General features: G+C 52.8%; 1 protein-coding gene across 1 annotated transcript in view; it reads left to right on the top strand.

Moving 5' to 3' along the window:
• The window catches only part of CDH22 (cadherin 22), a 79,114-nt gene that overhangs the window by 30,809 nt on the left and 33,504 nt on the right, over positions 1–14,801 (top strand). Inside the window, exons 3-4 of the mRNA XM_030963086.1 lie at positions 16–310; positions 10,326–10,445. Coding sequence (XP_030818946.1) covers positions 16–310; positions 10,326–10,445 — 415 coding nt within the window. The remainder of the gene's footprint in view (positions 1–15; positions 311–10,325; positions 10,446–14,801) is intronic.

Genomic DNA, 14,801 nt, shown 5'->3' with positions numbered 1-14,801 from the left:
CTCTTTCCCTGGCAGATCCACTCAGACTCGGACGAGGGGGATGGCTCCATCAAGTACACCATCTCCGGGGAGGGCGCAGGCACCATCTTCCTCATCGATGAGATCACAGGGGACATCCACGCCACCGAGCGCCTGGACCGGGAGCAGAAAACCTTCTACACGCTGCGGGCACAGGCCCGGGACAGACAGACGGACCAGCTGCTGGAGCCCGAGTCAGAGTTCATCATCAAGGTGCAGGACATCAACGACAGCGAGCCGCGCTTCCTCGAGGGGCCCTACATCGGCAGCGTGGCCGAGCTGTCCCCCGTCGGTAGGTCTGCTCTGGGCTGGGAAAGCTGCACCTTTTCCCTGTCACACCTTGGTCTGCTCTGGGCTGGGCTGGGAAAGCTGCACCTCCCTCCTGTCACACCTTGGTCTGCTCTGGGCTGGGAAAGCTGCACCTCTCCCCTGTCACACCTCTGAGCCCGCTGTACCCCTCCAAAACCACTTGCAAATCTCAGGGATTGCAGAGCTAGGGAGCCAAAAGGGAAAAATAAATAAGGTGGCTTAAGAAAAACAAGTGGATAAATCCTCTGAGCTGATTGCCAGCCTTTGGCTGAGCGCTCAGTCTCAGCCCTAAGCCGTGCTCTGGGGATGGGTCGTGGTGGTGCCAGCTGCCTGCTGTGCATTGACTCTGGCTTTGCACAGCCCCCTCCCTCCTGAATGCTGGGTGGTTGGACTAAACCCTCACAAATCAAGGAGCTCACGTCTGCCTGTGGTTCAGATTGGTCTGAGTGGTGCTTCTCCCCCAGCTCAGGCCATCCTCTGTGTGCTGCCTTGCTGCTCTCCTGAGCCCCAGGGCTGCTCAGACACCATCCCTTTGAGTGTCCGCATGCAGAGCTGCCAGGCCCTTCTCAGCTGGGTCTGCCCTTCTCTGAGGGGCCAGGCCTTGCTGGCTGAGACTGGGAATTCATGTCCCTGTGACAGAAGTGTGGCTTCCCTGTGTTAGCCTTAACTGGCCATCCTCTTGGCACCAGGCCCCTCTCAAGTGTGCCGATGGTCTTCCTCACTAAGCTCTGAGGGCAAGGCTGATGATGATGAGGCTGCATGAGTCCATCCCCTGGGATGGCAGAGCAGGGCAGTCATCACATGCAGGGAGGTGATGTGTGAGCTGCAGCACTGCTGCCCTCGCTTCTGCTGGGTTCCCTGCTGCTGAGCACAGCTGGAGACCAGGAGAATGGCTGTGCTGCACTGCCTGAAGCCACAGCATTCCCTGTGCACGCTGGAGCTCTGTCCTACCCCTATAGCAGGCTGTGTGTGTTGGCATGTGCTGTGAGCAGGAACCATAAATCACTGCTCCCAAAGGCTGTGTCCAGGTAGCAGACAGCTTGTGAAAGGCTGGCATTGAAGATCAGGCAGGACCCCAACACTCAGCAAGGGCTGAGACAGCACAGGGGGCAGCAGCAGTGCCAGGAGTGCAGAGAGCCCCCAGGGCAGGGGGGGGACAGCTGAGAGCACCAGGGGCTTGAGAGGCAGCTCAGGGGGACCACCAGGTGCTGCTGTGCTGCTGCAGGAAGGTCTGGCTGCAGAGGGCAGGGGGTGGTGCTCAGTCTGCACTGCCTCAGGACAGAGCTCCAGCTCTCCATGGCTCATGTGCAGCATATTGCAAGGCTGGTGCATGGCCTCCAGCAAATATAGATGTGCAGGAATTGCACCAGAGGAGCTGCTGCTGCCTGGATTCTGTTCATGTATGCAGAACAAGTTCTCCTGAGGCATCCCAAGCTCTCCTTCTGCTTCCAGTTACCTGTGCAAATCCTTGCCTCAGTCAGAGAGTGACCCCTTGAACTACAGCTGGGTGCTCCTGGAGGAATGAAAGACAGCATGTGGGCACCAAAGCAAGAGGCATCCTGTTCCCAAAGGGAAGTAAGAAATTAAATTAATCTAATTTGCTTGAACAACATTTTAAAAAGCAAGGAATTCTCAACTCTGGGTATTAGACAAGGATCCCAGTTCTTTGAAAATCACTAACAATTATGGAGCTGCCTGATCAGACTGATGTGAACAAGACATATCAAAGGAGACAGTTTCTATGCGAAATTGGAGATCAGAGGGAGAAAGAAACACGGTTTCGCAACATGAAAGAAAACGATTCCTGCAAATTAAAATACTCGGAAGTTAAAAGTGAAGAGAAGTGCTGTGAAGGGCGTGGGCTGCATTTCCCAGCTGTGTGCTTGGAGAGGGGAGCTGGAGCCAAGAGCCTGCTCTGCTTTCCAGGCTACCTGCCTGCACAGCCTCGGAGCCTCCTGCAGTCTGGCCATGCTGGGGAGTGCAGGGCTCCTCCAGAGCAGCCTTGCCCTGGAGATGGCCCAGGGAGGGCCTCACACATCATCCTGCTGTGCTGCTGCTGCCCAGGCCCCAGCAGTGTGAGCGCAGAGCTGAGGGACCCACAGGCTGCTGCTGCTGCTGCTGCAAGTGCCCAGCTCCCTCCCACTTCTCCCTGGGCTTTGCCCAGGAACAGGCAGCACGAAGGACAAGATGGACACAGCCTGTGAAAGCATATGGACCTGGTGTGAGAAGTTCAGCTCCAGATGCTGCAGGAGGGCTGAGGGTGCAGGATATGGGGAGCTGCTGGGCCAGGGAGGTGAAGTTCAGGATATTCTTGTGGGAAGAGACCTGCCAGGCCCTTTGTGTGTTGGAGTGCTCCTTGTGTGGCATCAAGGCTGGGTGCAGCTGTGCTCATGGCTTTGTTGTGGTTGGTATTGATTATTGATATTTGCTGTCTCTGAGCTGGACAGAGCATCTCCCCTAGAGCTGTGGGGTATTTCCGTGAGAGTGACTGGACAGTGTGCCTTGCTGCTTTCCTGAGTGTGGATGGAGGTGATCCCAGCTTGGTGTTGGCCAAGCAGGAGAACAAAGGCTGGAGAACTTTGGTTGGCTATTGGTGTATCAAGATCAAAGCCTGGGGACCTGCTGGTAGCCAAGCTGCTCTCAGCACCACTCGGATCCATCTGTAGTAGATGAATGTAGTAAAAATAAGGGTGACTGGGTGGCTGGGATGGGGCCACTCCAAGGGTAGGGCTGCTCTCCAGCTTGGAGCTGCAGGGAGCTGCTCATTCCCTGTCTCTGCTGCTCTGCAGCCTTTGCTCTCCATCCCAGCCTGAAGAGTTAAGGGTGACCCCTTCTTCCTCCTCCTGTGGTCTTGCCTTCCCAGGCCTCGCTGGGGTTTGTGCTTGGGTGGTTTTTGTTCTCAGTCAAGGCAGCTCTCAGCTGCACTCTCCGTTCCCTGCCAAAAGCAGAGCCCCAGCTCCCAGAGGTGGGTGCCTTCCTGGGGCGTGAAGAGGAATAAACCAAATACAGTCAGATCCGCTCTGTGACAGCAGGAGCAGATCAAAGGACATTATTTGCATAATGAAGGAGTACTAATTGGGAGGGAAAGTCATTTGATTTCCTAGTGTCTAAGAGGGAATAACAAATGAGAGAAGTGCACAAACTCTCAGAGTAACTGGGACTGCTTTGCAGCACAGCTGCCCTTGCTCTGAGCTGGGCCAGGGCAGTGTGTTTGTACTGAGACTGGGGCTGGGGGTGCACTAAAGGCCTCTTTGTTCCAGGATCTTGCCTTGGCTGTAGTCAAAGTGCATTCTTAGGAAGGAGGAGCAGCACACACAGGACATGTGATGCTCCTCTTAATATTCTCCCAGCCAGCATCTGTTTTCAGCTTGGAAATTTCTTTGGCTGTGGGTGGTTTCTGGGGGTTTAGTCAGCTTTAGTATCTGTCTTCCATGAACTCATCCAGACTCATTGTAAACCTCTGCAGAGGGAAAAGAGAAAGGATTGCTGTTGTTATCTGATGGATCAATAGTGGCAGATGCAGGATGGTCAGGAGGATAAGGGATCTGTAAAGGGCAGAGATGGTGCCTGGAGCTAACCCCAGCCTATGAGCCAGGCTGGAGAAGTCATTGTTTCCTACACAGGGGTATCCTGCACTTGGAAGAAGCACATCCAAAATGGAAGCTGACCCAATAGCTTTATCTGACCTCCCTTGGTACAGCAGAACCAGCTCAAAAACCAGCAGCTGGATTTTCTGGAGAAACCTGGTCTGGCCTGGGGCATCAGGAGCAGAAGTGCAGCTGCTGTGGGAGGTTTGCAGCCTGGCAGGGAGGGCAGCTGGGTCTGCAGAGGGATGGAGAGGTCCCTGCTCAGCCCCCAGAGGGAGCTGGGCTGGAGGCAATGCCCTGGAGTCACCCAGGCTGAGGAAGGCAGGGGCTCCTGGGGAGTATTTTCACTGACTGCCCTGTGCCCACAGCGTGCCAGCCAAGGAGCAGTGTGTGTGCAGGATGGGGCCTGAGCTGCAAATCCTGTTCACTGCTGTCCTGTCACCCCAGGGAGGGGCTGCTGGTCAAGAGCTTGCAGGCTGCTCTGTGCTGGCACCCCAGGCTCAGCCTCTGTGGATACCCCTGGGTGGATCTGTCCAAAACATCAGAGTTGAGCAGAATCCAGCACCAAAGAGAGAGACCTGCAGCTTCAGAGAATGTAGGATGGGACCCAGCCAACTGCCTTGGAACTGCAGGAGCTTCACCTTGTTACAGGAGGTGCTAAAATTAGCTGTATTTTGGGCTCCTTTCCTGATCTCCCCGGGGTCTGCTTAGCAGCTGTCTGCTGCACTGAGGCGTGAGCCCAAATCCAGCACACGGTGCCTCCTGTCAGACAGCTCTCTTCGTTGCACAGGGTGGGTGCTGCAGCCCAGAGCTCACTTGTGGGGTGCTTGGGGAGCAGGCAGGGTCTGGGGTGAGGAGCATGGCAGGAAAGGCATGTGCTTCCATCAGAGCATCACTCCTCCCTCGGTGCATTTCACTCTCATTTCTCTGTGTAGCACCATGTCCAGATTAGAGGCGATTTGGCTGTACAGACAGAAACTTGGGGTCAAGCCCTGACTCCAGCACAAAGCTGGCTGAATGCAGAAGTGATTATTGTGAAAAGAAATTGTTTAATCTCCGTGCTGGAAGCAGAGAAAAACACTTTGTTTACCATACAGCCAGAACACTTGCAGGCAATCGGATTTCCCCCCCACACCCCCCTTGCTAGAAAGTGCTGAAGTCACTTGTGAGGGTCTGGAAGCTGCTGGGAGCTGGGGCTGCCCTGTCTGTTTGTCCTTGGCGAGGGGAGTCCTTCCCCTTCTGCACTGTGCTCTAGGTCACAGGACAGCCTCAAGCACGACCCTGCCTAGGTGGGGATCTCATCCAGGCTGCCTTTGGCAGCCCCTCAGGGACCTGAGCCTCTCCATGGGATGCTGTGCTTTGCTCCCCATGGCACCACGTTTACCTGCGCCATGCCAGGGGCTGGGGTGCTTTGTGCAGTGCCTTTCTCTGGCCAGACAGCCCAAAAGAAGTTTCACAGTAGCAGATTGGAGCAATTGCACCCCGCCAGGTTACTGCCCTGGGGCTTGTCCTGTGGGGTGACAGGGCTGTGCAGTGAATCTTCTCTGGGCCTGGCTTTCTACCAAGTCAGGATGTTCGCAAGATTGCAAGAAACTCACTTCTGCTCCAGTAATTTTTAAGCTACTCTAGTTCTTTCTTTCCCTGGTGTCCTGCCTGAATGTGTCTGGGGTGCATCAGCTGCTGCAGGTGTTTGGGGCCACAGAAAAGCTGTAAATTGCATTGTTTATAAACTCCCTCCTGCCCCATGGCACCCAGGCACCTGGATGGGAGTGCTGCACGCTGGCATCAGGCCAGGGAATGTGGCTTTGCATGACACAGCACTCCTTGCAGGGTCCCTGCTGTTCTGCAGGGCTGAAGTGCCCCAGTGCTGTCCTGGAGCTGGCCAGATCCGCACAGAAAGGGCTCTCAGCATGCCCAGAAAGTGTCCCTGCTCTCTGCCCGAGCTGCAGGTGGCCACTGAGCCCCAGAGCTGGTCTGGAGAGCACCTGGAGGCTCCTGGTTTCACCACAGAATGGTGAATGCTGCCATGAGGAGGGACAGCCAAGTTTAGCAAGGGCTGGTTTTTCCTGCTGCTCATTTGCCTCTTTGCCTGCCCAGAGCCTGGCTGTGCTCCTGTCCCTGGGGAAGTGACAGGTCCCAGCCTCTTGCTTGAGGATTCAGTGCAGGGCCTCTCTGCTCGTGGATGTGTTTGGAGTTTGCCTGTCAACATTTCTCTTAGCTGAACGTGTTTGCAGTGAGTGGCATAGCAAGTGGCCTGGAGCTCTCAGCCTCCCTCACGCAGGGATGGCCCCAGAGGCTCTGGGTCCCTGGGGAAGGCAGTCACAGGTGCCAGGACAGGCCTGCATTGGCATTCCAGAGGTGCCCTGCAGAGCCCATCTGTGCCATGCAGGGCACTGGGCTGGGCTGCTGTGCCCTGCCAGCCCTGGGGACACTCAGCATGGCAGGGTGGCTCTGGGGGCTGCCCTCAGGGGCAGGGACCCTGCAGAGACACAGCTCCTGCAGCTCCTGGGCTGTCACTGTGATATTTTCTGGAAAATCCCTTCGCCAGGATTTCTTCTCCTGGGAAGATGAGAAGCCTCAGCTTCTCCAAGTTTTGCTGCTCTGGACTATGGTCTGGAGATTGTTTATCCAAACATGTGAATTGTTTTTACTTAATGACCAATCACAGCCAGCTGTGTCGGACTCTCTGAGTCAGTCACGAGTTCTTATTATTCATTCTTGTTAAGCCTCCTCTCTGTATCCTTCTCTTTCTTAGTATAGTTTTAGTATAGCATTCTAAATTTGAATAGAATAGAATTAATATAATTAATATAATATAATATAATATAATATAATATAATATAATATAATATAATTATAATTCATATAATTATAATATAATATAATCAATATAATATAATATAATATAATATAATATAATATAATATAATATAATATAATATAATATAATATAATATAATATAATATAATATAATATAATATAATATAATATATAATTTCTCAACCTTCTGAGAATATGGTGTTAGATTCTCATCTCTCACCTCGTCCTGGGGACCTCACAAACACCACAGTGGGGCATCAGGGGCACCTCTGGGCGTGGGCAGCCCCTCCCTGCCCTGCTGACCCTGCTCACAGCAGAGGAGGGATGTGCTGGCAGAGCTCAGGGCTGGCTGCTGGCCCTGGCACGTCTCCAGGATGGCTCAGGGTGTGGAATGGGGACAACCCAAGCAGGGCCCATGGGGACAGAGGATGGCTGGCAGCCACAGCCAGCTAGGCTGAGGGAAGTGTTGCTCTGGAAGTGAGGGTCTGGAGGAAATCAGGGTTTGTTTGATCTGCTGTGCCAGATCTCACCTTTGCAGAGGGAGAATAAGAGATGGATTCTGACCTGTTAATTTTTATGTAACATTGTTGGTTTCCTCTGATCTGTGGAGTGAGCTTGTCGGGGGAGGAACCAAGGTCTTATCTCATTTTACTTGTCTAATTATCTCTCTGGATATGGGCTCAGGCTCCTTGGTTATGGGAGGCGGGTGATAGAGTACATGATGGATGTTTAGATTTTATTTAGTGTATCTTTTATGGCTAAGGCATGTGCCAGAAAACTAAATAAAAGCTGTACATTCTGTACTTGCTGTGGGCAGTGCTGTGCTTGGAGAGCAGGGACTAATATTGGAGCAGGGTGGGAGCCAGGGAAAGCTTGTCTCTGCAGGAAGGAGGGGACCAGGTTAAGCTGAAATTGAATATCACTGCTCTTCACATGGAAAGGGAAGGGTGGGAAGGCTGGGAAAGGGATAAGTGGAGGTTAGGGGAGGATGCTGGAAAGTTAAACCAGTAAATTCCTGATACCCTTTAGGTGACCTTGAACCGGCATCTTTGCAGACAAGAAGCCAAGGCACAAAGTGGGGTCAGTGCTCCCTACCTGGCTGATGTTGCTCTTTTGTTAATGAGATGCTGTGAGGGCAGGTGGGAAAGGGCAGAGCCTTCATCACCTCTGGCATTGCTGGCTGCAGCCCAAGGGCACTGTGGCCCCTCTCTGCCTCTGAGTGAATTCCCCTCGTGCTGCTTGGTTTCCCTTGCCCTTGAGCAGAAAACTCTGGTCCCAAACATGAGGCTTACCCCTGGTACCTGGAGCTGGATCTGCTGCCCTGTTTTTCCAATTCTTGGGAGTGCCCAGCAGCTGTGGACCAGGAGCTTTCAGTGGCACAGGAAGCCTGAGAGCAGCAGCCCACCTCACCTGTCCAAGGCATGGCTTGGAATGGTGACACAAACCATGCTCTGGGTGGGCACAGTCCTGTCTCCTCTTCAGACTCTGCAGCTTGGCAGCATCCAGGTAAACTCTGGACCGCAGGGAGTACAGCTGTGCCTGACAGGGATGGATTAGGAGATGGGTTGTGCAATTGAGTGAATGCATCTTGAGATGCAGAGTGGTGCAAACGTTTAGTGGCCAGCCTGCCTCTCACGATCCCTGCTTTGGGATGACTGCACAAACAGGGCTGGAACAGGAGGCTGTGGTGTGGTCCTTGGGGCACCTGTTCTGTCTGCAGATGTGCAGTCCTGACACAGGGTGTACAGGGCAAGGGCAGGGAAATAAACTGATGGGCTTGGGTCCCTGTGGGTGAGGTTTGGATCTCCCAACCCTCGGCAGGAACAAGTGGCTCTGGGAGTGAGGGGTGTTTGTGCAAGGTCAGCAGGCTCTGCCTGTGCTGCAGGGGCAGGAGGGGGTGCTGCTGTGGACTCTGGGCACTCAGCTGATTGCTGCCAGGCTGTGCCCTCCCTTGTTCCCAGGAGCAGGCACTGCTTTCTGTGATTCTCAGGCTTTGGCACCTCCAGCATCCCTAGGAGGCTTTTCTCCTGCAGCTGGGAGAAGGGTGCTTGGAGACCCTGGTGTCATCTCCCTTCTCTGGTCCCTTTTTTTGCTTTCTGATCAGAAGCTTGCCAAGGGAGCACGCCAGGCTGCCCGGGGGAATGTGCAGTGCTGGTGTGGGAGTGATCTGCCTTGGCTCATACCTGCCTGAAGGAGCTGTGTTATGGCAGGGAGAGGAGGAGGAAATGCAGCAATAGTATTTCTTAAACAGTTGTTTGCCAGGCAGAGAGCCAGTGTTGCCGTGGTGTAAAATCTGGACGTGCCTGGCAGGGATGCACCATAACTTCACTGGAGACAGCAAAGCATAAATAAGTTGACTCAAACTAGCTTGTTGCTGAAGACTGATGAGGGGGATTCTCCTGTTATCAGCAGAGCTGCAGCTCTGAGAAGGCTGCCAGGGAGAATGAAAAGCAACCATGGTAACTGCTTGTTTCCCTCAGTGAACACCCTTTCCAGGAGATCAGAGTGAACTGGACCGGGGGAGCCTGTGCATCCCAGCTGCTCACAGCAGCACTGTGCTGTGCTGCCTCATCTGCTGCCTGAGTGCAGGAAATCCCTGCCTTGCCTGCAGGCCCTGCACTTGGAGGAGGAGGAAGGCATCAGGGACTGAGGCTCCTCATCCTCCTCTGGATGGTTTCAGCTCCCTGTGTGCCTCCTGTGACACAGCAACAGAGGCTGCTTCTGTCTGACTGCTGCCAGTGCTTGGCCTCTGGGCAGGGATGCACCGAGTCTGGTGCTGGAGATGGAACAGGGTAGCCTGTCCTCACAGGGCTTTGGTCACACCACCTCCTTTCTCAAGGTGTCTGTAGGTAGGAGTAGGCTTCCCTTCCTTTCTCCCTTCTGTTGTCTCTCCACATTCAGCCCCTTTGCTCCTGCCCCCACCCTCATGTCCTGGGCCCTGCTTTTGTTAAATTGAACATGATGTCAAATTAAAGCCATCACAGGGACAGTTGGAGTGAAGTACCCAGTTTAATGAGGCAGCCTTGAAAATCAATAACTTAATTGCAGACATTTGATGGACTTTTATCCAATTTATAGTCCTCCTGCCCTGCTACGTGTAGAGCATGAGGACCTGGTGCTATGTCTGGCTCTGAGCAAGTGAAAGCCTTTCCTCTCCTCAGGCTGCTGTCCCTGGGCAGGTCTGCCTGCTGCAGTGTGGATCAGGCCCCAGCTGGGTGGTGCCTCTGTGCTGGAGGTGACCATGTCACTCACTCTGTGCTGACAGGAAGGGCAGGTGCCAGTATGACACCCCCAGATGGTCCAGCAGAAAGCTGCTGGGGGAAAAGCTCCCAGCTGCTCAGACCAGTGATCTCCTGGAGAGAGCAGGTCCTGCTCCAGGATCCTGTCCCTGCTGCCACTCTGCAGCACACCAGAGGCATTTGTGTCTGGAGTCCTGGCTTTCAGGTGTTGGTGGGGAGGTGATGCTGCATTTGCACCCAGCTGTTCTCCTTCCCCTCATCATTTGCAAGCAATCAGTGCCCTGCTCTGAGGCCTGTGCTGCTCTTCTAAACTCCTGCCTGACTTTGTTTTCCTCCTTGTCCCTGCTGCAGGCACCTCTGTGATGCAGGTGATGGCCTCTGATGCCGACGACCCCACCTATGGGAGCAGTGCCCGGGTGGTCTACAGTGTGCTGGAGGGGGAGCAGCACTTCACTGTGGACAGCAAGACAGGTGAGCAGCACCCAGCTGGGCTGGGCCACGAGATCCCACAGGGGCTGTGGCTCCTGGGCATGGCTGTGAGCCAGATCTGTGCCTCCCTGCTGGCCACTGGTGCTGGATACTGCTGGCAGGGCTGTTGCAGAGGATGCTGCTGCCCAGCTCCATGCCCTGACTGCAGCAGGATCTGCAGCTGCCTGCCCAGAGTGCCTGATCTGCACCTGCACTGGCCAGAGCTCCTCTCTGCCTGGATCAGGAATGCCCCCACAGGCACATAAAACTTCAGTGAAGAAGGTTTAAATACTACCAAAGGGGCCTTACCAAAGGCTGCATCATTATCACCAGGGCTTTGATTAAAGGTAACACTTTAAATTAAGGATAGGTTTATAAATGTTCTATTAATATTTAATGAAAGAACAGTAGAAGCTGCTCCATTCCTTAATAACTTATAATAGAGCCTGTTGTAAAATGCCTCTGTAATAAATCCGTGGCAGATGATGCTCTGACATACTGGTTAGAGTAGACCATAACCAGGAGATGTTGGGGTATATATTCTCCTTGCCTCCCAGGAGTTTGACTCTCATTACCCTTAATGAGAGCCTCACAAGCTTGCTAAGAAGGGAAGACACTCAAATGCTAATAAGGGATATTTAAGGCACAAAGCATGCAGTAAAGTGCCTGTAGTTTAAGGAAAATTTGTCAAAGGACAAGCAGGCTGAGGAGCTGCAGCCTGTGTTGGAAAACTGGACAGCAAAGTCCTCCCCACCCTATTGCTGAACCACAGTGGCATAAACTGAGATCAACCCCTGGGCTGAAGTACCACATCTCTGTCAGGCTGATCTGTGTCTGTGCTGATATTTTCTAAGGCTGGGATTTGTTTGGAGATGCTGGTGTAAGAGTGTGAAGAAGGTCTGTATGCCTGAGCCTCTGCACCTGCAAGAAACCCTCCAGCTCCTGGCAGTGCTCTGGTGCACATGGGGAAGCTGGGCCCAGCCCTGGCTCTGCCACCAGCCTGGCTGCTGCTGGAGGAACACTCAGATTTGGGGGTTTGGGAGCTCCTACACACACCTGACACTGTGGCCTGTGCTGGGAAATGCCTCTGTCTGGACTGAGGCTGCTGCAGGGGGGAGAGGGCACAAGCAGCAGGCTGGGGCTGTACCCACCCCTTGCTCAGGAGCTGTTGCACCTGGGCTGTCTTCTGTGCCAGATTTGCTTTGTTTTATATTGTGTGTGTAGGAACAATAGGCTAACCACTGAAAATTCAGGTGCACGTGAGATCTCGTTAATGTGAGACAGCTTTGTGTGAGTGAAGTCTGGCTGCTGGAATGGAGAGGGACCACAAGCCAGGACGTGCAGAGGCTCAGCTTCCTGCCACATTAATGCTCTGTATTAAGGCATAAACTAAAATGTGCCCTGTGGGACTGTGGTGAGAATTAATGTCACTCTGGGAATCCAAGCTTCTTGATTCCTTGACTTTTTGTGTCTTAATTCTCAAGCTGGCTGTTTCATACACTGGGGGGTTGATTTACTGTTTTACTTGCTTGTGTTTCACAAAGGCAAAATTGCTGACAATCTGCAGAAGACTCCAGCTCCTCTTGAGCATGTCTGCTTGCAGGATATCTGGCTGCTAACACAGATGTTGGGGCTGACTCTGGGGGTCTCTGAGCTGCAAATGGCCTGTGGCAGCTGCCCCACCAGCACTGCAGGAACTGCAGCTCTGCCCATCAGTCCCTCAAGCTGTGGCTGCAGCAGTGCTGTGGGGGCACGAGGTGTCATCATATCCACCCAAGCACACCCCAACCTGCTCCCACTCTCATTCTGGTAGAACAAGACTTTATGCTGCACAGGGGAATCCAAGTCTGATTGCCCGAGGTGGCCCAGCTTCTGCCCTGAGCATAAGATTTAATTATCCATAGCAGCAGCGTAGCTCTCAGAGCCACCATTGTTATTAATGGCCATAAAAAGAACCATAAAAACTTGGCATGTTACATTTCTTATAATATATGATAATGAAGAACAATTTGATTTCCATTTTTGGTTTTGACCTCCTTCTCTGCCGTTTCTTGCAGGTGCATGCATGCATGTGCTGCCTTGCACACCACCCCAGCCCCTGACTCCTTCCTGCCCAGGTTCTGTCTTCCCCCCTTGCCTTGTGCCCTTTCCACACCCTCCTTCACAGCACAGGTGTGGCATGTACAAAAGTGGTTTCCATGCTTGAGTACAGAACATGGACCATGTGTAGCTGACTTTGTCTCCTGTTCATGGATGTTTCCAGCTGTAGTGTTCAGCTGGGATTTTATATTCAATGGACCTTTCACAGGCAAACCCAAACTGTCTGGCTGCTGTGCTGTGCCAAGTCCTGCCACTCAGTAAGCCCTGAGTGCCTGTAGCATCTCGGGTCTTTTTGGAGGGAGACAAGCATCTAAATGGCTCCACTGGAATAGTGGGAGCAGCAGGATGGCATTTATGCTGTAGGAAGATTCCAGAACTGAATGATGGTGAAGAGAAAGCACAGCTGATGCACATGAGCTTTTCTTTCTTTCATATACAGCAGCCACTCTCATGCTTTGAGATTAGTTTCACAGACTGAAACTTGTGTTGTGTACACCAAATCAGGTTCAAGAACTTCAGCTGTGTGTGCTGGAGGTCAAGGCTGGCTTTTTTTTGTGTGAGTGGGGAGCTTTATATGCATAAGCTTTTGAGGCAAGGTTTTCTTGCCAGCTGTAAGAATATCCCCGTGGCTTGTTGCAAGAGCCTGCAGGCATTAAGCTTTGTAAGCTTTGTTCTGCCTTCCTCTCTCAGACAGGATGCAGGCAATCTTTGCTCCTTGCAGCAGGTGAGCAGCAGCAGTGCCCGTGCTGTGGCTGCCCTGATCTGCTCAGGAGGCTGTGCTCTCACAGCAACCAGCACACAGCTCTGCCCTGCTGCTTCCAGTGGGAAACAGCCTCTTCTGCTGCTGTGCTGGGTGTTGGCTGGGTGAGAGCAATAATCTGACAGCAGAATCCCCCTCACTGCTGCTGGGCCACGAGCCCAGCTCTCCCAAAGTTACACAGGGTGGGAGGTTTAGTGGCAGCTCCTGTTCCAGCTCCAGGCATCTCATCCTCACCAAGATCTTTCAAGCTTATTCTTTTCCAATATGGAGATGTGCACCTGAGTGTGGGCACTCTGAGTGCCTTTACATGAGAGGAGAAATTTGTGCATTTAAATCCACAGGCTGTGTTTTCATGCTGCTTTATATCGCCCTGCATTCTCTGTACCACTGCAGATTATTCACCTTGATAGGGGCAAATCTCTCTTTTGGCAGGCAGCTGTGCCTGCCTGCTCGTGTCTGTTCCACTTTGCAGTGCCCTTTCTCATTCCTGGGCAGTGTGGCTGGAGACTCCCTGCTGCCTGTGATCCCTTCCTTGGGAGGGAGCCTGAAGCTGCTCAACACCCCACAGCCTGGTGCTCCTGTTTCCAGCAGTCTTGTTCATCCTTTTGTAGGGATACTGAGTATTATAGAGCAACCACAGCGTGGAACACCATAGGTTTCATTATGTTTGCTTCCTTAAAAGCCAGCTTGTCAGTTTGGGGCTGTGAACGGGAGCCTGGCTCTCTACCACAAGGAAGAGGTTGTTCTTCAAATCTGTCACTCTGCTGAATGCAGGGGAAAGGCAGAACTCAGAAGGTATTTGAAATGCAGTCTGGCATTTGTGATGACTTAAACCAGCTCCTGAGTTCTAGAGCCTGTGTCCTGGTTTAAAGACTGAGCCATAAGGGCTTGGAGCTTTTTAGGCCAGGGAGAATGGAGGTACTGGCGTGAAGCTGATGGTTATTTGTGTGCAGTTCTCAGTTTTTTCAGCCCTACCTGCCAGCCTTGCTGTGTTTGGAGACAGATGTGCCTGCTCCTGGGGCAGTGAGGCTGGGCTGGGAGAGGAGCTGGGGCTGGGAGCCTGCTGCACACTGAGCTGTTGCTTTGTGTGATGGGGTGGTGGGAGGCAGAACACGTTTCTCTGCTGCTCTTGCCAGTTTGTTAAAAACACTCCTTGGTGCCTGGAAACACAGATGTGTGTTCTTTGTGCCCAGAGGTTGTGCAGGTCTGTGTCCCATCCCTGTCCCTTATCCACCAGAGCTGTGCACAGGCACAAGGGACTCTGAGTGTGAGGCACAAGAGTCTGCAGAGAAGCCACATCTATTTAAGGGGATTCCTCTTATCAGTGAGATTGAACATTAACAGCCCTTTTCTGAGGCTGGTGCAGGAACTTCAGCTGATTTGGGACCAAATTGTATGTTTGGTCATCTTGAGGAAATTAGAGTGTATCTACTAATGTGCTGAGGGAATTAATGTTAAGTGATGAGGGACTTAGCTGCTAAAAGAAGGGACAAAGGAAG

Source organism: Camarhynchus parvulus, chromosome 20 (assembly GCF_901933205.1).
Source record: "Camarhynchus parvulus chromosome 20, STF_HiC, whole genome shotgun sequence".
NCBI classification, from domain to species: domain Eukaryota; kingdom Metazoa; phylum Chordata; class Aves; order Passeriformes; family Thraupidae; genus Camarhynchus; species Camarhynchus parvulus.
This window is presented reverse-complemented; position numbering and strand designations above follow the sequence as displayed.